Source organism: Nesoenas mayeri (assembly GCF_963082525.1).
Source record: "Nesoenas mayeri genome assembly, chromosome: 1".
NCBI classification, from domain to species: domain Eukaryota; kingdom Metazoa; phylum Chordata; class Aves; order Columbiformes; family Columbidae; genus Nesoenas; species Nesoenas mayeri.
Window position 1 is genome coordinate 13,572,242 of NC_137541.1, and position 22,381 is coordinate 13,594,622.

The 22,381-nt window shown below is 39.5% G+C and overlaps 1 protein-coding gene across 3 annotated transcripts in view; it reads right to left on the minus strand.

Annotated features, from left to right (window-relative positions):
• Nucleotides 1-22,381, minus strand: part of RSBN1L (round spermatid basic protein 1 like) — a 50,106-nt gene that overhangs the window by 11,766 nt on the left and 15,959 nt on the right. For 2 of the 3 annotated variants that reach the window (XM_080340469.1, XM_080340471.1), the window contains exons 3-5: nucleotides 15,843-16,486; nucleotides 3,916-4,053; nucleotides 3,580-3,722 (exon numbers count right to left, since the gene is read on the minus strand). In XM_080340469.1, the coding sequence (XP_080196595.1) occupies nucleotides 3,580-3,722; nucleotides 3,916-4,053; nucleotides 15,843-16,486 (925 nt within the window). The remainder of the gene's footprint in view (nucleotides 1-3,579; nucleotides 3,723-3,915; nucleotides 4,054-15,842; nucleotides 16,487-22,381) is intronic. The other variant, XM_080340470.1, reaches the window with a different exon arrangement.

Here is a 22,381-nt window from a genome sequence, read left to right on the forward strand (position 1 = left end):
GGAGAACATATAGTTAAATGAGAAAGTAATGCTTAAGACAAATTAAAAATGCAGTGAGCTATACAAAAAAATCTGAACATCTATGCAATAATTTAAAAGAATAGAAAGACAAAAAAAACCCCACACAAAACAAAACACCAGCAAAACACATCACATCACCATGCCAGGGCCCTGAGTTCACCAAGAGGCCCTAATGATTGAGCAGCCTCACCTGCAGTCTCCACCGTCAAACCCAAAGAGCACAGGAGCTCTATTTAAGCTCAGGCTGAGCCTTCAGTCCTGGCCTGAGCCATGCTGCAGGAGCACTGGTCTTCACCTCAGTCAGAGGTGTGCTGGGCCACAGACTTGCTTCCCAGCTTGAACCTCAGGACTGCTTTGCCATGATGGACCTGCCTGGCAATCCCTGGACCTGCTCCTCACTGGCAGACTGATCTCCTGGCTGGATCTTGGACCTGCCCCATCACCACACACGCCTGATGCGCTGCAGTGTGGGCTGAATCTGGTCCCCAAAGCCCAGGCATTGTGAGACTGGGCCCTACCCTGATCAGCCCCTGGCAAGGAACTGCTGGTCTGTGCTCTTCCCAACTGTTAGATATAGGCTTCAGTTGTCCCTGACGTTGTTCTTCACCATTCCTGTTTCTACCAAACTGCTGGGAAGTGTGTTTGTATATTTAGTCCCGTGTTGTAGAACTGGGAAAGTGAAGCATCAAAAGATTATTTCTTCAGGGTTTAATGAAGGTGAGGGAAACACTGCAGAGCAGGAGCAGAGCCTCAAGACAATTTTCTTGGCCACCTGGAGCCGACATACTGCATCACATTTTTCCAAGAGCTGCTTATAATCATAGGGTAGCCAAGGTTGAAAGGGATATCTGGAGACTGTGTGGTCCAACTTCCTCCACTCAACTGGAACAGGTTGCTCAGGACTGTGTCCAGTCAAGTTTTGAGCAACTCCAAACACAGAGACTTCATGGGCTCTTGAGTAATCTGTCCATCCATACAGGAAGCATTTTTTCCCCCTTCTCGTAAGGGGGGTGGAAAATCACTGATCACTTGAGAAAAAGTCCTTCTTGTAGCCTCCTATCAGCTGCTTGTAGACATTGATATGATCCCACTGAACCTTCTTTTCTCAAGAGTAAATCCCAGTTGTCCCATGCCCACCTTTTGTATCATCAGTCCTGCTCCAGTATGCCAGTGTTTGTCTTGTACTGGTGAACCCAGCACTGGACATGATACTCAGATGTGTCTCACCCATGATGAGCAGAGGGGAAGAACCACCTCCCTCACTCTATTGGCATTGCTCTTCCTCATCCAGTCCAGGAGGCTGCTGCCTTGCTTTGCCACAAAGCCACACTGGTGACTTATGGTCAACCTGTCATCTACTAGAACTTCGTCCTTCTCTGTCAGGCTGCTCTCCAGCCTGTTGGTACCGAGCCTGTGCTGGTGCACAGGGTTATTCCTCTCAGGTGCAGGACTTTGCACATCCCAGTGTTTAACCTTGTGAGACCACAGAGTTGGCCCATTCCTACAACCACTCGATGCCACTCTCACAGTCAGCAAAACCCTGTGGTGCATCAACCACTCCTCCCAGTTTTGTATCACTGACAAACTTGCTGCAGGTGTGCTCTGTCCCACAATGTCAGCCGCTGATGAAGATGTTGAACAGTACTGGCAATAGGTATCAATATTTGAGTTACTCCAGTAGCAACTGTCCTCCAGCTGGACTTTGTGCTGATCCCAACCCTTTGAGCACAGCAGTTAAGCCAGTTCTTGAACTACTTCACTGTTCATCAGTCTAGTTTGTCCTTCATTAATTTGTTCATCAAGATCTTATAGGAGACAAGTGTCCAGTGTGGAAAGGCTTGCTAAAGTCAAGATAAACATCACCCCTGGCACTCCCCTCATCCTGTGTAACAGCCATTTGGTTGCAGAATGGTATCAGGTGGATAAGGTATGATTTCATTTTTGCAAATCAATACGAGCTACTCTCAACCATGTACTGGAGAGAGTTCAGAGAAGGACAATGAAGCTGGTGAAGGGTCTGGAGCGCAAGTCTGATGAGGAGCAGCTGAGGGAACTGGGGCTGTTCAGCCTGGAGAACAGGAGGCTGAGGGGAGACCTTATCTCTGTCTGCAACTACCTGAAAGAAGGTTGTATCATGGAAGGCGGGTTGGTCCCTTCTCCAAAGTAGCAAGTAACAGGATGGCCTTGAGTTGTGCCAGGGGAGGTTTAGATTGGATATTAGGAAAAAATTCTTCACAGAAAGGGTTGTGAAGCACTAAAACAGGCTGTTCAGGGAAGTGGTCGAGTGACCATTCCTGGAGGTGTTTAAAATACACATAGATGAGGTTCTTAGGGGCATAGTTTAGTGCCAGAGTTATATTAATGGCTGAAATCTGATTTTGAGGGTTCCTTCCAACTACAATGATTCTATGATCTTGTCCCTCATGTTTGAAATGGCTTCCTTCCCAGGATGAAGGTACAGCTGACTGGTCTGCAGTTCACTGGGTCCTGCTTCTTGTCTTTATAAATGACTGGAGTGACATTTGCTTTCATCCAGTTCTCAGGAACCTTTGCCAATTGCCACAGCTTTTCACAGACAATCAGGAGTGGCCTTGCAATGATACTGGTCACTCCCACAGCACTTGTGGGTACACCCCATCAAGTCCCATGGGCTTCTGTCTGTCCAATCTGTATGTCTAATCTATTCCTTACCTTCAGTGGAGAAGGATTAGGCTAAGTAGCCCTTGCTCCAGACATTCCTACTGCGTCCAGGACCTTGCATTCCTGAAGGTAAATCTCATCAACAAACACAAAAGCAAAGAAAGCACTGAGTATCTTGGCCTTTTCCTTGTCCTTTGTCTCCAGGCCCTTTGCCCATTGAACAGGTGGCTTACATTTTCCCTAGTCTTTCTTTTGTTGTCCATATGCCTGTACAAGTCCTTCTTGCTGCCCTTCACATGCCAAATTCAGCTCCAGATGGTCTTCGGCTTTAACTGCATCCCCTTCATGACTGAATAGCATCTCTACTCTCCTTCTGAGGAACCTGACCCTGCTTCTACTTCTTGTAAGCTCCCTTTTTATGTTCGAATTTTGAACAAGAACTCCAAATAGACCTGATTTCCCATGATACATAATGTTCAATTTCTGCAGAGGACATCTCTACTCTTAAGCTGGTACTTACTTAAAGAAGTCATTCAATGTTGGAGGTGTTACCTTTCAGATGAGAGACAAAGCCTTGTCCCTTGATGTCTTTAAACATCCATGCATGTTTAAGAACAGGGGTATTAATTTCGGTCTCCTAACATACACCAGTAATTGTATGCCTGTTCACATTTCCCTTCAGTTTTCACCTTAAATTCCTACTAAAGCTCCAAAAAGAACCAGCACCTTACTTGGCCAGATACTAAAAAAAAACAAACAAAAAAAATCCACATCCACAAAGCAACTTAGAACTATATTATGAGATGAAGATATACAAAAATTTATACTAAGATACAGAATCAACCAGTAAAAGGTTTGGGATAAAGTGAACTTGTAGAGAAAGAACAGACATTCATCAAGCAACATAATTCAACATACCTCTTCCTTTTGAAAGGTGACTTTGGCATGTCAGCCACAGGGATCATCTGTTCTCCTGGACGTACCCACATAATGGGACCATCATCACTGTCTTTACGACTCTCTAATTTTAAACTAGAAAGCGTTCCCCATGGCAGTGTACACTAATGGGAAATACAAGCCACAATTTTGAAGTGAGTTATTTAAATATTTTTTTTAAATCAGCCTTTATCTGTCATAAGGAAAGTATTAGACCACTCAGTCATCTAAGCAAGTATCACATACTCTCACTTTATTGTAACAGTACTAGACAGTAAATTGCCCCCCTTCTCCCAACCCATTCCCTTCTGTCCTTACTTTTAAGAAGGGTGATTCTTCCAACATATCAAGGAATTCAGGGAAGTAATCCCCCACTTCCTCATCAACTGCTCCAACCAGGCTGATCTGTCTCATTGGGCCAGCTCTATACGTACCGTGAGAGTATGTTCTTTTTACCTACAAGTAGAATATGACAGCAAAAGTTATCCCGAGGAGTCCACTACGGCTCCAAATCTACATTCAGTAAGCACCTTTAACTTCTATGCTTGTGTTTTCCGAATGATATTCATCCTACAGTCTTCAGTATCCCTAAGATTATTATGAAGTAAATTATTATGAACTCATCACCAAAGACAGAAGTTCTAACTGAAAATACAAAAAACCTTGTATTTTTAGTTTTGAAGTCTGAAGGTAAGATTAACTCTTTTTTGCCTTTCAAGAGAACAATATTCTGAAGTATGAAGTGTGAAAAGCTATTAACACACGTTCTGCTCAACAACTAGTAAATAAGGATTCTTACCTGGATTACTCAAGTATAGCTGAATTTTTACCTTTTTCCTGTAACAGGCAGAGCCCTGAGTTACAACTGATTAAACTCTATGCATTTCCTCTGCTAATCACCCCCTCCACTATGGCCTCTATGGGAGCACATTAACTGGAGCTAATTGTGACAGTGATGATGAGGCTCAAAGAGTAGAGAGAGAGAGAATGACAGTTACTCAATTTTTGCTGTGCTGTGCTAACACATTTTGTGCTGCCTTAACGTTTTAAGGACTGTGACACTCAACTCTCATGATTTTTTTTAATTGAACAGAAATACATATAGTTATAAGTGTTTTTCAATAACTTGATCTATCATGTTACATCAACAAAATACTTAGGCATGAGAATTAACGATGATCACTTTGGATCTCCTATTTAACAGGCTGAAAGACGTAGTGGTATTAGTAGATGAGATGTGACCAGATCAGAACAGAGGGGAGAGCAGATGGATTACTGCACAAGCCACATAAGGCTCTTGCATACTTTTTTTCTATTCTTTTCTTGCTTTGGATGCAGAATGTCTAGAGGAAAACAGTAAATGAAATATACTGAGCAATGGTCCTCACCCAAACAGACCATTACAATTCCTAGTAGTGATGCAGCGCAGACAAGAATTCGCAGCAGTTCCTGAAAACAGAACTAAATCATTCAACATGGAACAATGCTGTGCCCTTCTGAGAAGAGAGGCTGATGTAACCAGATGCATTCCAGAAATGCAGAACCAAATACTCTTCTTCAGATCATCTCAGTCATCATACACACCCGAGAAACGCAGGACTGACTACAAGTAGGATTTTACAAAGTGTCTGAGCTAATGTGGTAGGGCAAGCCATCACAGCCACACTGAAAAGAGCAGTACGGCTGGACAGCAGTATTCCCTTATTCTCCAAATCCTCAATCATACATTTCTGTACCTTTTTTCCACTGACAGCCAGTAACTTTGTAAAAATCATCAGAAAACATTCATTTCTGCTGAATCTGTGCCAGCTTGGTCCTCAGCTGTATCTGCACTGGCACAAAGCATGAGGAGCTCAGACAACTAAAGCACCAGGACAAGGAAGGAACACTCGTCATTACTGGCTCACTGGATAGACCAACTCCAAAATACCCTAAAGCCACTTTCTGAAGCTACAGGTAGTCATAAATCTGTTACTCACAGTTTACTGACAAACCTACCATGCAAAAGGATGTTCTTCCACTGGCATAAGTAGCTTAGTATTCCAGTATGTTAAGTCACTGTTTTCATCCACACCCCTGATTAAAAGGGAACCATTTTTCTGCCTTTTCCCTTGCTTCCTTCTGCTACCACTATCGTTCACACAGCATGTGATAAACTAGTTGTGGAACTGCTCCAGCTGAATACAACTTCCCCTAAAAATACTGGCTGAAGTGAAAACAGGAGAGGCTGTGAAGCTTTCAGCTGATCTACTTGCCCATCTGGCTTATCATGTGTCACTTGACATTGGTAGCGAAGCATACAGCAAACTGTTTCAGTGCAATATAATCCTTGATTAAGGTGGCTCAATTAAGAATTTCTTATATATTCCCAAAAAGACCATGTCACTGAAAGTTAAAACTGAAAAATCAATGCAACTTTTTTTCAACATTATTTGTCCATCCCAATTCAGTCCTCGTCCTCCTGATCAATTCTGTTCCCTTCATTCACCAGGTAGAACAGATTCATTTTCAGGATCCTGCTTGGGGAGAAGGGAAATATCAAAAATAATGCTAAGATAATACGAAAGTTAAACATGATGAGTGGTTTCTTCTAGGACCATATTCAGAGTCACATCACTGGAAACACATAGAACGAGATGTCTGAGCATTTAAGAACTCTGTGGGGGGTTAACCCCAGGCAGCAGCTGAATACCTCACAGCCCCTTTCTCACTCACCCCCCCACAACAGTGGGAGACATGGGAAAGAACAGGAGAAGCAAGGAAACACATGGGCTGAGATAAAGACAGTCTAATAAGTGAAGAAAAGAGGGAAAAACATCAAGTGGATGCCCAGCCATTCTCTGAGCAATAGCTACTTTCCAGACCTAAACCACCCCCTCCAGCCCCCTCAATTTTTTATTGCCAAGCATGATGTTATATCATATGGAACATCCCTGTGGTCAACTTGGGTCAACTGTCCCAGCCATGTCCCCTCCCACCCCAGCCTACTCGCCAGGGCTCCAGAACGGGGAAAAGAGAAACCCTGATACTGGGCAACAGCTGCTCAGCAAGAGCCAAAACACCAGTGTGGTATCAACAGTTTTAGTCATAAATCCAAAACATAGCCCCATAATCAGCTGCCATGAAGAAAATTAACTCTTACCCATCCAGCCCCAGTACAAAAAGAAAATAAATCCATGCTGGTGATTTGAATCCATGCTCTTCTTTCCTGCTAGTATGAGGTCTTCTGAAAGTGGACAGGGAGCCAGTTTAGGGAACTGGTCTGATTTTAATCCACAAATTAAAAAAAAAAGAAAATTCTTCACGTAAATTTAGATAAGTAAGAATTGAATTGACATAAGTCATAAAGACTAATGCTTTGCCAGAAAGAACAAGAGGGAGCCTGGAAGGGGAGGCAGTTGGCAGTGAAGAGGGACTCCTGTCTCATCTCGCCCATGGACTGAGTTACAGCAGCCTAAATCCTCGATTCAGATCAAGGGTTGCTATGTAAATGACACTATCTTAGAAAAACACATATAAAAAGGTGAGGTCATTCCTAGAGGGAAGAACTAGCTAGCAAGCAAAGTTAATTTTCACTCACCCCAAAATTAGACTGCTACTGAGTAACAGTGTGAAAATGCAAAAACCTGCTAGTAATGTTTGACCAGTGACAACTAAAATTAATCCTCTTAAAGACAACAACAAAATAAATATATGCTATGGCATGTTAGATAACAGCAACATTTTCCTTTCCTTTTACTGTCAGTATCTTCTGTCTGTTGTTGTTTTTTGTTTTTTTTTTTTTTTAATAGGAAAATATTCCTCTTAATATTTCTAAACTCTCAAAACCAATGCTGATGTACTACATCCAGTACTACTTCATCAAATTCTATACGTTAAATTATGCGCTGATCACAAATCAAATATTATACACCTTTTATAAGGTAATTTTCCTGAACATAATTTTACAGGTTACAGTCTGATTATGTTTTTAGAATGTTACATTTGCTCAAATAAATAGCTGGAATAACCTAAATCCAGAATAAAAGGAGGAATCAATGACATGCAGTTCTTCTACCATGGGGACAACATGATCAGAGTCAATACACAGACACCAAAACAAATCACCAGTTAAATGCAGTATAATACAATGGACAGGTACAATAGATATAAACATAACTGAATAAATACAACATAGCCTAATTTCATTGTTCTCATGTAGATTAAATATGAAGTATGCCACCTAAAAAAAAATACACAAAAGGCACCTATGTCATTCTCTTACATAAAGGCAATGGAAAACTATGACAGTAAAACCACCACTGAATTCAGAATTAGTAAAATTTGAGAATTATCTGCTTCTGTGGTCAGTATAGCATCAATTGATTTTATTTTTTTTTAGTGTAACTTGCTCAGTTTTAATTAAGGAGTTCTAAAAAGCACATATTTCAGCATAAATGTCTTAGTGTCTATAAGAGGACTAAACCTGAATACATATGTAATACTAACAATAAGACACACAAGCATCAACATCCTACAAATAGGAAAGATTTTAGAAGCTATTTTAAACGTTTCCATTTTCTGTTTGAAAAGGACACAAACTGGAAGGAACAGCACAGAGAAAGAGATTTTCAAAATGTAAACTGGGGCAAGTCACAGCTGAATTTCTATTTTTAATAGCACGAGGGGGTTTTTTTCAGTGACGTTCTAACATTTTTCTACAATAATTTTAAAGGTTTAGATTTCTTTTGGTTTTTGAGCTTTGAACCAAGGAAGTCTGGAAAAGCAGCCCTCACAGAATAAGAGAAAAAAAATCCAAAGTCACTGAACCAATTTCAAGAAACCCACAAAAGAAAGACTCAAAGACCAACAAAAACATTAATAACCATCAAAATATGCTGGGAGATCAGACGGAATAGTGGGCTTCCATGTCACCACACAAGTGCACAAGCAATGCATGAACACATTTGTATCTTAGCTTCACATTCGCTGTTATTGCTCTAATCTGTTATCTCAAACGCTACAGTCATGAACAGGAAACGTGGCGTTCATTCTTATTTGGCACATTTTGACAAAGTGCCCAAAAGGCTTTCTGCTCCTTGCCAGCTCTTTTGAAATCCTTAAAAGCTTATGTGTATTTTCAGTTCCAAATGAGAACTAATACTGAAGCATCAAAATTTTACGGAACAAATATTCAAACTTACTCTGAGCTTAAGAATACTTACGACTTGGCTACTTTGTGATTTTAAACCACAAGTACATACTACTTATTTTTCTTAAGTCAGGGTTTTGGTATCAGAATAAGATGCCTTGACAGTTCTAGCATTATTCAAATGTAATCCATTACCATTAAAGCTTTAATCCTAATAAATATACTGTTTCCCAACTGGAAGTTTCTGGAAATGCAACCCCAAGGATTTTTACTGCATTAGAGTTCCACCAGTGTCCTCTTACCCCTGCCGTTTGTGTATCACTTCACATGTTTCACTCTGCAGCTGGATTCCTCAAATAACAAAATGGATGGACAGACATTTTTGAAAGCAAGATGACCTGTTACTCTGAATTCTGGTGACACAAAACCAGTGAAGCAGTTGATAAAGAATTAAAAAAAAATAATTTAAGAATAGCATCAATTAGATATCTTCATGGACAAAGATATTGTAAAAGCAAAGCAGCTACTAAGCTCTCATAACTCAGGAAGATTTGTGACAAGGTTCAGACTCAGATCCTGTCCAAGCTGCCAGTACAAACCTCTAGGGTTGTAATTAGGTTTGCTTTTTCTTAATACAGAATAAGTGACCAACAAGAGCAACACAGAACGCCATTTCATATTTATCGGCTGAAACCGTCAAGAAGTAATCTGGAAAGGTAACTGTTTCCTAAGTGGAAAATAAATAAGCATGGGTTGCAGATTTGTAATGTCATTCCATGTGAACCAGTTCTTTGTTCAATACTCTTCAGTAAGAGATTACTCTTCAGTAAGTGATTTTTTTGCCATCATCCATCAAAGAAGTCTCTTACACATAGCCTTATGGATTATTTGATTTTTCAAGCAAGCAGGATTCCACAAATTAGGAAAGGGGTAAATGGCAAAAAACTCTTTGCAAAAGATAAACATTTATGAGCTACACAAGGCAAAGACAAGATGATATTAAAAGGGCCTAAAAAAGAACTGGAACGCAGAACTCTGTGTCCAGAACTTCAAGAAGTGAGGACAATCACCCATCTGAATAGTCACAACACAAACATGAACTATCATTACTACTGTATTGCTTCATCTAAAATACTCCTGTTATTCTTTACACCCATCTGAACATCCAGTGTCCATCACTGTTAACACAAGCAGCACAGCATAAGTCACTTCAGAGTAGGAAGAAAAAAGGAAACGGGGAAAGGAAAAAAGGAAACGGGGAAAGGAAAAAAGGAAACGGGGAAAGGAAAAAAGGAAACGGGGAAAGGAAAAAAGGAAACGGGGAAAGGAAAAAAGGAAACGGGGAAAGGAAAAAAGGAAACGGGGAAAGGAAAAAAGGAAACGGGGAAAGGAAAAAAGGAAACGGGGAAAGGAAAAAAGGAAACGGGGAAAGGAAAAAAGGAAGAAGGATGCTCTCTTTTAGCAGCAACAGGTGCTGGATGGGCTCCTGCAATTTGTCTAACTGCACATTGAGCAGTGTAAACTACCAAGTGACTGTTCCTAAATTGAATGGGCTTAATGATGAGTATCCTCACACACCCTGAAACATGAAGACAGTAAGCTAAAAAGAAACAAAGCTTGAATACATCAATGAGAACTCAAAACACAAAACAGATTTTTGAACGCTGGAAGAGAATAAATATCCCATCTTAAAGAAATGTCAAGAGAAGCAAGGCAGAGAAGAGTTAGAGACCATTTAGCCTAGCTTCAATTTCCAGAAAAAATAGTTAGCTAGATACTCCTGTATTAACTGCCTGGTATATAAGATGGTAAAAGTTAATAAATATGGACATGTTAAAAAAACCCCATTCACCAAAAAAACCCCAACATACAATCAAGCCAAACTAGCCTTTCTTTCTACAACAGGATTGGTTTTTTCAGAGGACCAGTACACACTTGACATTTGCATTATGTTCTCAAAGCTACTACAGAAACATGGTCTAATAAGAGCAAATGGTGGGCAGTTTTCATTTGTCAGTGTTCATATAACTATCAATATGAAAGGACCAATTTTGTGGCACAAAGCAAGGATCCTTCCTTTGAACACAATGTATCCTGCTTAAACCTGCAGGTAACACAGAGCTGCAAGCCTGCTGCAGGGAAGGATCAAAACTAACAAGGTCTTTGGTAACAGATTTGAATACACAGGATATAATTCAGTTTGAATAAACGCAAAGAACTACATTCATTTATATATAATTAACTGCATAAATACAAAGAGGGGAGTGACTCAGCAGGAGCTGCAGCTACAGCAGATCACAAACTGCTCTGCAAAGGGCAGGAGTGGATAACAAGAGCAATACTTGGCAGGACACTTGAAGCAATCTTCTCATACTACTTGACACAATACACCAGGCAGACACTGTCCATTTTCAGTACAGTAGTTAAAAAAAATAATGATGACTGTAGAGAGCATATGGGGGGAGCAGTAAGACCAATAAGGGTAGAATGTGTAATGGTAGACTGAAATTACTCCAATTACTTCATCTAGGGAGGGGAATAAAAGGAGCTGTTAAGCAATCTTCAAATACAGAGAACACTGAAAGAAAAGGATAAACTGTCTGCCTTGTTCACTAAAGATCAAAAAATAAAAGGAGGGGTGGTTAGTAGGTTGACAAAGGTTCTCCTTCCCCTGTATTCTGCCCTGCTGAGAGCACACCTGCAATATTGTGTCCAGTTCTGGGCCCCTCAGTTTCAGAGGGACAGGCAACTGCTGGAGAGAGTCCAGCACAGGGCAACAAAGATGATGAAGGGAGTGGAGCATCTCCCTTATGAGGAAAGGCTGAGGGAGCTGGGGCTCTTTAGCTTGGAGGAGACGGAGGGGTGACTTCATTAATGTTTACAAATATATAAAAGGTGAGTGTCACGAGGATGGAGCCAGGCTCTTCTCAGTGACAACCAATGATAGGACAAGGGGCAATGGGTTCAAACTGGAACACAAGAGGTTCCACTTAAATTTGAGAAGAAACTTCTTCTCAGTAAGGGTAACAGACACTGGAACAGGCTGCCCACGGAGGTTGTGGTGTCTCCTACTCTGGAGACATTCAAAACCCGCCCGGACACATTCCTGTGTAACCTCATCTGGGTGTTCCTGCTCCAGCAGGGGGATTGGACTGGATGAGCTTTCAAGGTCGCTTCCAATCCCTGACACTCTGTGATTCTGTGAAAAGGACTGGCAGGATGATTAAGATAAGAAGACAAACAAGAAAAAGATATTGTTCAACAGATTTCTTTGGAAAGTCTGGAATCAAATAGAGATCTCCAGCAAACACATCAGACAAGCATTTGTCACAGAATGCTTAAAAAATAGTCAATCTTGTCTTGATGCACAGGAATTGCTCAGCATTTTACTTTACTCTACTAAGAAGCTGCCTCTGGGACAAGAGTGAAGCACAGTAAAATGGATCCACTGAGCATTATTATGGTTAAACATGAAGTGTGTGCTTTGGGGTTTCAGCAATACAAATTCATGTTTGCCCAGCATAAGGGCACAGTAATGGGTTCAAAATATTAGAGGCATTTGCCTCAACAGCACTAAATAGCTTAACTGAAGTGATGTAAGCCACAAGTAGGTGGCAAAAGCCGATTATTTACGTTCTTTGAAATCCTCCTGAGAGCCGGACAAGTAAGATTCACAGGTATCGGGTAACCAATGCAGCTGTTGCCATTTACACAAGTGATGGAGCCCAGGGATGCACCTACAGTGGACAGTTTTCCACCACCTGAAAGAGTGACTTACCAGCTACAAGGATACCCAAACAAATTCCAATTTGCTCAATTATAGAAATACTTGACTAAGCCTTACAGAGAGTTGCCAGAAACTGAGCTGTTCCACTAACCTAAAAAAAAAGAAGATAATCAAGAAGTACTTAAACATTGGCCCGGTCTGTGTGATGAAAAACTCCCCAGTCCTTCTCTCTTCAAAATTTAAAAGCTTATTCTGACTCATCGGAATCAGTTACAACACAAATTCCTGTCTCCTGTATCTGCCCTAACTATTCTTACAAGCTTCTGCCCATTTCTAATCTCCTAACGAGTGAGACTGTATTACTTCAGTCTGACACAGGTATACTGGGAAGCTGAGAGGAGTTCATCTTCAACTCCACACTTGTGAAATCTAAGTAAATTACTCAAGAGATGCAGACTCACCAGGAAGACTTAGGAGGACTCAAACAGTTTTGATCTCACCAAAAGAACTTATTGTGGAATCCTCTCTTACCACATAACTCAGTGACTTGAAAATACGCATTACCTAAAACTCAACTGCTGCTAAACAGGAGGTGGAAGACTATTGATTAGTACTGGAAGAATCTACTTGAGGAAAACTTTTATAAAATACTCTGTAATACTTTCAATTTAAGGTATAGCTCATGTGTCCTTTTTACTTGGGGTTGGTTTGTTTGGTCTGTTGTTTTTGTTGTTGTTTTAATACTTTTTAAGATCTTTTCAAACACTTAGATTTGTCAGTCTGATGGCAAGTGCTACAATGCTCAAAAACAACCAAAGAACCTTATATCCTGAAGTGAGCCTCTTTTCAGTGTTTTAGTGAAAATTGGCAATGCAATACCCAAATTTAAGGCTAAAGAAGGTTGAGATAGTCAAAGCAGACTTGATAAAACTAAGTTCCTACTTAAGACATCAGAAAACAACTCACCTCTCAACTGGGACTCTACAACAACTGCAAAACATTGCTCAGGACAACAGGGAACATAGCAGCACAAAGCTTTTGCAATGTAGGAACAGAAAACTACATTGAAAATTTCACTGAAATGTAATGAAACAGCACATTAAAACACCTTTTAAGTTTCACAAAGAACTCGGTGAGACAGGGAAATGTCATCAATCTGCACAAAATGTAACAAGTTATGCAATCGCTTAGTACTTTTTATAAAGTTAGGCAGAGGCAGAAAACAGAGAGAGGTAACTGGTACTGATGAATCAAATCTAGAACCAAATTTACACACACACAAATACAGTTGAAGGTTAAAACCACAAAATTCACAACTCTCAGACTCAGAAAGCTCCTGTCACATCCCTGGAGGATGAGCATTCTCACACAGGAGCACTATGATGATGAGATTCTCATATTCCTTCCTAGAATTCCCGGTCAGAAAGGATAATACCAACAAAACCTTGCAACTGTAGCAGATCACCTGATAAGACAAAAGCAGCAGCCAGAATAAGACAAAAATAATGAAATAATAAGGAAAAATAGAATCAGTAGCCAGGCAACCAAGATACTGACTTAAATGTTCCAGGAAGCAGCAATGCTGCACAGGAGACTGTATAAGTAAGTCTGGCGTATGCCTCTATACATTATTTATGTGCACTATGCCCATGATATTAGCAAAAATAAAAGGAGCCAATCACTTTCTATCAAGCAATGAAACTCTGACAAGTGATACATAAAACAACCGAAAAACTGAGAGAAAACAAAGGTAAAGAAGATACCAGAACTGAACCTCCAGTCAAGTAAAATACAGATAAAAAGTCAGATTATGAAGCTGACCATTGGAATGCCATCAAACACAGTTTGGCTTCTTTCATCTACTACATGGAAAATGGAAAATTATGATCTCAAAAACAATGACCACAGGATCAACTTAACTACAGGTATTGATGATACCATTGCAACAACAAGTTAATCCATCCTTTCAGTGAAATAATTCCGTTTTAATTCGCAAAAAATAAAATTTGGTCTTTTCTTAACTATTTCTTTAGGGCAGATACAAGCACAGCTGTGCTTCCATTAATGCTGCCCAAGATAACAGGCTGAGCTTAAGGAACACACTTACAAGGACAGATCCAGCTTTCCTTATATAAAAGGACATAGGACAGAGAAGCTGCCCATAATATATTCTGTGGCTTTTACTATTAGTAACTCAGTTTACATACTGAAAAAAAAAAAAAAGAAGTGAATATATTTCATAGAATATTCATATTCAATGGCAGTGCATATTTTCTTAACCAGCAATGCAAGTGCTCTCCTGCAGCAATACTTCAGTTCTGTACATCCTTGTGAATAACACACATCTGAAATTTGTCTATAAAGGCAAGAGCATTCCATGCAAATGTTCGTGTAGCCAAACAGAAGCATGTTTTTCATCAAAAGCTGACAGTATAACTTACACTTGAACTCCTCGTTATTGTCTAAAACCTGAAGACTAAAATATTTTAAAGGTGTTCCACGCAACATCTAAGTTCACAAATAGGGAGTTAAACAGGCAACTGTGAGTTGAAGTTGATAAAATGAAAACCAAGATTGAGTTTCTTCATAGTTTCAGAATATCTATACAGACTTTACATAATGCCCTCATCACCAAGATGACAATCTAAGTTAGATTTTTTTTCCCCAAAAAGAACTTTAAAAGACCTGAAATATAAATAATTTATATGCAACAGTAATGTATCTTCTACAGCAAGTTAATAAATAGCAGAGGTGATGTTTAATCAGTACCTGTTAAGAGTTTTCTATGGAAAACAAACATCAAAAAAAAGAAATATGCAAAAGATACCTGACATTTTGCCACGTAACTTAACAGCTTTTAAGAGAATACAACTGGGGTGAAATGCGAAGGGGTAAGGATCAAATTAGTAAGTATGTTAACCACCATCAAGTTATCCTTTAAGAATGGGTTTAGAAGCATCAAACTACAAATGAAACTAATTAACTGTGACCTATAAGAGGTTTTACATATAACATTGTTCTAAGGTATTCAAGCATTTCAGTTTTATGAAGAAGCTCACACAGATAAGCTACAGCTCAGACACCCAGACAGCCGCAGCTAAATCATTTAATACCCCAAAACTCATGGTTAAGCTTCAGCTACAGAAAAAAATCCAAAGAAACCTACATACATTCACATGCAAATAATTCCCCTCCCCCATAAAAATCCAACTTTGTCTCAGTTATTAGACTCCTTATATTTAATATCGCAGAGCTAACTTAAAGAATTCCCTTGCTTCTAGTCTTCTCCATCATCCACATAGCACAGCTAATAGTAACTAAAAAACCCATTCACAGTTGTTTGAAATCATTATATGACTTTAGAAAGTAAAATGTATAACCTCTTACCTGAGCATGAAAATTTGACATAGTCGTTGTCTCTATATCTTTCTTTCCCAAAATCTCCATTTTCACTGGTGAATTGGGAAAATTAAATGAAAAGTAGTCTAAAAAGTCAGGTAAATAAGTAGCTGCCCCATGAACAATACCCATTACATAGTAAGCTGCACAGTTTTCATTTTCACTAAAAACCAGACCCACAAACTCTTCTGCAAATCTCTCCATCTCCACAGGAGATAAGTGGGAGAGTTCATTACTGTAGGCATGGATAACTGATGCACCTCCGTTAGGCTGGTGCTCAATATGAATCAGCTGTTTGAACTCCAATGTGTCCAACCTTTTGAGTTTATTTTGAACCCGTGGCTCCTTTAACGAGACAAATGGAAACTCACTGTTCTCTGGTATCTTGGACTCACAGTCCTTCTTGGGATCCATATTTTTCCCATTGAAATCCTTAAGATGACCATCTATGATGCCTTTGGTTTCCTGATCCTCAATATCAGAAACCAATCCTGAGCAGATGGTCTGAATGGATTTGCTGTACATTTTTGGACGCTTCCTCTTCTCATTCTCTTTATGTTTCTTTTTCTTTTTCTTCTTCACTTTTTTAATCTGTAGCTCTTCCGCATTGGTTTTTGGTTTCTCCTTCCCACCTGTTGAGAGGAAAAGAAGATCTCTTAAGTATATTCATATACAAAAATATGTATTTAAAGAGCAGGATTTGAGGTTACTGAAACTCTCATTATGGCCTACAAAGACCAGAGATCAATACGGAGGGTCACAATGTGTATCTTACTGAAAATGAGCAGTAAGAGACACCTGCCATGTTCACATTCTGACTAAAAAATAAGAAGGGGGTGGAAGGGGGGAGGGAAGAGGAAGAAAAAAAGAAAAATCACAAGAAAAACAAGTTTCCCAAGGCTGCTTTCATGATGAGTCACAATCCTTAATCATACCCTTTAACTGGTCATCAGCAATTACTATTCCAGAAAGTTCAGAAACATTATACAACAGCTGTCAACAAACGTTGCCAAACAAAGGGTTTACAAACAGTCAATGATTATCAACCACCATCAGCAAGCTGTTCACAAGATGCCACTGCCAGAACCTTCCTTAGCAAATGGCTTTACAGGGTCATTCTTCCAGAAGCAAATAAACTTGGTTGAAACACATGTGGAAACATCTGAAAACGGACCCCATACTTCTTAAAAATAACAAAACAAAAACACCACACACCAAACAATCACCGAAAACCAAACCCTCACAAAACAGAAATTAGTTTTATGTCTATACAGTATGGAACTTGAACTGAAAACAAACTGTAATGGTCTAAAGCCAAAAGTTCTCATTTGGGGGCAACACATTCAAGTGATGCCAAATGTAAACAACCAACAACCTCAACCTAAGAGGAGTCCTGAAAATAGTTCATTGAGGGTGCCAAGGTACTTGGGTGAAATGTCATCACCTGACAAAAACCACCTACTGCTCACATTCTGGGGTGTCATTACCGCACCAGTTCCATTTGGAAATAAAAACAAATAAATTATTTATGACAGTGGGAAGTTCTGTATTATAGGCTCAGAAATCTCAATCCAAACCTCAAAATATGGACTACAGAATAGCCAATATTTCCCTCCTCCTGACTGCAGGAATACACAATTAGAGAGTATCCAGGAGTCTACTGGTATTTCAAGCTCTTAAAAATGCTTAACTTACTATTTTAAATTTTTTTCACTCCAAACATGAAAATTCATCACTACGCTGATGTATATCATAAAGAAGTCAAACAACTCCAGACAGTATATTAGACTAATATATAATATATGACATTCCAGCACTGAATGCTGCAGCAAGGTGAGGCAGGGGAAGAGGGGATTACCCGTCAACCCACTTCATTTATTCTCAAACGGAGCTCAGATTTTTGTGGGGACTGGTCACTCAGACCTGGGACTTCATGCATAGCAGGGAAAGGATGGAAATTTATATTCACTGGGCTACAATCAGCAGTAATAAAATTGGCAACAAAATACAACAACTTCTAAGTTTAAAGCAATAAGTTATTTGCTATGGCAACAGCTATATTGCTCTCTCGTACTTTAGCATGTCTATAAGCACCAAAGAAAACCTTACAACTGAAGATCAGTGTCTATAGATCCTTGCTGAACATCCAGCTACTACATTACATTCCATGATCACCAGCTGAAATGTAAAAAACTTACATAAACTATGGGAACGAACCTGTATCTGTGCATAACTACCTCAGAAATTGTTGACTTCTGTTCCTGTAGTATGAGAAGGAAGATTATGTGATCTCCTGTCTCAATCTGTCCTATTCCCTGCCTTCGATTACATCTTCTCAGAAGTTTTACTGATTAACAATCAATTTCATTCAACTCCTCATGCAGTATGCAGTGGCTGGCTTTTTTAAATCTATCAATATCACAGACGCAGGTATGGAGAAAAATCACACTTTTAAAGTTACAGAACTACTAAACTACAAAACAGGCTTCCTAGAAAGGTGGTCGAGGCCCCAGGCCTGTCAGTGTTTAAGAGACATTTGGACAATGCCCTTAATAACATGGTTTAACTTTTGGTCAGGTCTGAAGTCACCAGGCAGTTGGACTAGATGATCATTGGAGGTCCCTTCCAACCGAAATACTCTGTTCTAATAGCCAGTAAATAGCACTCAAACAGAGCAAAGCCATGGTCTCTAAAGCAGCGATGCTTTTAAGAGAGAAACAACAACAAATGTTAACATACACTATTAAAATCAGGCAGGCAGAATGTACATCAGTGTCAACTTAATCAAAGTTCACGTAAGTACATCCAAAAAGGCTTGCACTCAAAACCAGTTGTAAGACTATGTTTTAATTAACTTGTTATACACCTACATAAGTGCTCAAAACCTTCTTAAGAGGGATTACACCAAGACATTTTTAAAATGAAGAACATTTATCATTCCCTATTTGTTTTCACACCATTTCCATGAAACCTTTGGAAGGGAAAAAGAGCTCTCAACCACAGAATGCAAATAATTCTTCTTCTGGTATCCAACAGAGTGCTCCTTCCATCTTGAAAAGAAACTTCCTGGTCAGCTTTAAATGTAAATATTTTAATAATATAGACTCGTTTTACTTTCAATCACAAACTACAAGAGTTATGGCATTTACACATACATCAAGTATTGAATTTCATCAGTATACACTTTCCCAGATCATAAGAAGTTGCAAAAATGGTGCGTGCAATTTGGAACCAAATAAATATCTGCTGGCAGCCTTTTGTCTCTAAACACAGAGGGTCTGAGTTACTAATGCCACTAAAGAGGAAAAAAGCCTATAAACACAGAAGTCAGAAGAGAACGGGGATTCCAAATGGGATTTTTTCAAAACATTACTGGGATCGGAGACTTAACAACAATTACATACCAACAAGAGTAAAACTTAGGTCTCTAAAAGCACTTCAAGCAGAAATTCAAAGCCAACATGACTTAAACTGATTAGTTGCTTTGAGTCTTTTTCAAATTCACACAAGCTTATGCTACTGCACACACAAGACAAATCCTGTCAAGAACTCTATTTCATTTTCATGCTGGCAGCAAATGATGTACTTAGCAAAAGTTATTTTTAGATACTTTGGACACTGTATTTCACAGAGGAAATTGTATTTATATTATAATGTTAAACTGAATACTGGACGACTGGAAAAAATGTCAAATTCATAATCATTTGTTTGGCCTGCAAATGTGGATATAGAATAGAGCTGAGCAATCTAAGGTCTCATTGTCACAGACTCCCCCGCTCGTGGCACACACTCCTCCACCCTTCCTCGTACTGACTGATGCTCATCTGAATTGACTTAACGGCTCAGCAGAAAACTATTCACTTTGCTGCTAGAAAACTGAACAGAACTAGAGCGCGGAGACCATCAGGAGCAGGCAATGAGGAGCAGCAGAACCCACCCCTCAGTGGCAAACCACTTGATCTGCTCAGCTATGTCGCCCACCACACCTTCACCTGCCCACACGAACAAGCCTGAATTTTTAAGGGAAAAAAAATAATCCCTCCCCATACACATATTACCTTAATACATACATGAGATAGGGTCAAGTTCCTAGCAAACCCAAATAGTAAGTTTCTTAACCCAAAATCTTGAACTTCTACATTTAACATTAAAGTTATACAATTTCTCAGCCTACTTTTTTAAAGGAAACATTCTAGTACACTTAACTGTAGTATGGATCAGACTACAGTATCTTTCCTCTGTCATTTACTACCCACACACACTTGCTGTACAGCACGCCTGTTCCCAATTCTGCTTTGACAAGTACACCCAACATTAGAATATTTGTGTTCAATTATTTTAGCATACAGCTCAAGTTTTCCTGAGGAATACAAATGCAAAATGAAAAACTAATTCTAGAAGTAGAATTTGCCAGCAAAGATTGAACAGAATTGCACATAACAAGGAGGAGGCACATTTCTAGCTTAAGGCTTCTGTTTTGCTGAATTTCAAAGATCCACTCTGAAGTAGACGTTTAAAGATGCTCAGAAGTTGCAGAATTCACTAGCAAAAGGAATTAGTTTGCTGAAATACATTGCTATCAGCAGTGCCTAATAAAGTGCTTTCATCTTATTTTTCTTTTGCATTAGCTGTAGAAAGGAGCAGAGATGCTCATTCAGTCACTTCTCTGCTGGATAGATCAAAATACTTTAAAGCAAAATGTGCTGCTTCTTCCAAAATCAATAACGCTGCTTTAATACTTGGCTAATGTACACCTCAAAAGAACAGGTGCCTTCAGTGTCTCCCCAGGGCAATCATTAAATTGCCTCACAGCAGACAGACATACAGAATTTGGTGAAAGAGGCAGCAAGCAATCCAAAAGGCTACATAAAGATCCCAACGCTGTACGACTGAGATATCCAAACTTGCTTTGCGTTAGGCAAGACTTGGCAGCAGCAGTGCAGTGCTTGATGCAAGACAACTTATTTCTCCTCCCAAGTTGTTACTATTGAGGTATACACAACTCAAAACCTTCAAGACGGGTGTTTCAGAGTCTTCCCCAGCAATCACAACAAAGGTGTGTCACATACACACATATACGTACAACTTCTGGAATCTCATTCCAGTCAAGGCAGTAGCCAGTTTGAAGTGTATGGTATCTTCTGTCTCTGTGTTCTGGGATGGATTCAAACAAGCACAGCTACTGAAACACCCAGAAACAAAATGAAACACTTCTTCCACTGCATGATTCAGAAACACAAGACACAAGTAAGAACTTTCACTTGTATTAAAAAAGTCTTCTAGTTAAGGTGAGTCAGAGGACTGCTTTGGGACTCCAGGAATGAGGAAAAACAGGTGCAGGGGATGGGGAGAAAAACCCTCAGCACCCATAGACATTTACAGGACCTTTCCCTTTGATCCGACTTTAAAAAGCAGATTAAGCTCACACTTCACTGGAGTGTAAAAGACCAAAAAAAACCCGCAAAATTTTAATTTTGCTTCTGCTCTTATTTGGCTAGTAATATCTGCACACAGATGGAGTTACAAAACTTGCACTGTATTTTTAAAGAAATTAGAACAATGGAAATCTGTTTATTCTGTTCATGCATGCACATAACAGCATGCAGCAATAACAGAACTACCTCTAAACAGCTTTTAACCATCTTCTAGGCAAGCCAAGCCTTACATACCACAAAAACTTTTGCCACCACATACATGTACAGGATAGATCTTTCAAGATAACTCATTAAATTTATTTCTTGTGGTGTCACAATATCCCTGTCACTCACAGGGCAGGACCTATTACTAAGGACTAAGATTCAGAACAGTTCAAATTTTATGCAAATAATCCAAATCTGTTATTACTAAATCATACATACTTGTAATTTAAACGGTTGTTTTCTAGCTGACAGCTAGTAACAGGAAAGGACAAACATTTTAAACTGCAGCCAGTAATTAAAGCTAGTTTTCACTTCCCTGCTTTAGGAGAACTCAGTCACCAACATCTAATAGAGCTGAGGAACAGTTGGTGGGGGGTAGGAGCCCAGAGGAAAGAATATCAATGCACAGAAGCCTAAACAGGGACCATATCTCCTAAATTTTCCAGCTGGACAGGACCAGAACACAGCATCTTGCTCCTCATTCTATGGCAGATGAAAAGTCACAGCAATATCAACCAGCTGCAGGTGTGCTACTTGTTCTGCAGCAAGAGAGCAGCCTGGCTATTCCTGTCACCAGCTATAAAACGTTATTTAAGTCTGGCTTGGTCCTGTACCAACTATCGTCTACTGCAGTACTATGAGATGTCATGCCTAGTGCTCTCCAGTAAGGGGACAGAAGTAGCCTCCAATTAATGATCTTCACTTTCTTCCCATATTCTCACATGGCCAGGCAGACAGCTCAAGTATTTTCTAGCATTCTCACAGTAATTCAAGCTAAAGCTAACATATTAGAAATTCATGATGACTCAGCTCTGCTACAGCTCTTCAGGCTGAGTCTTTAAATAGTCAACGCAAAAATCCCAGTTCAAAAAATAATAAATGAAAAAA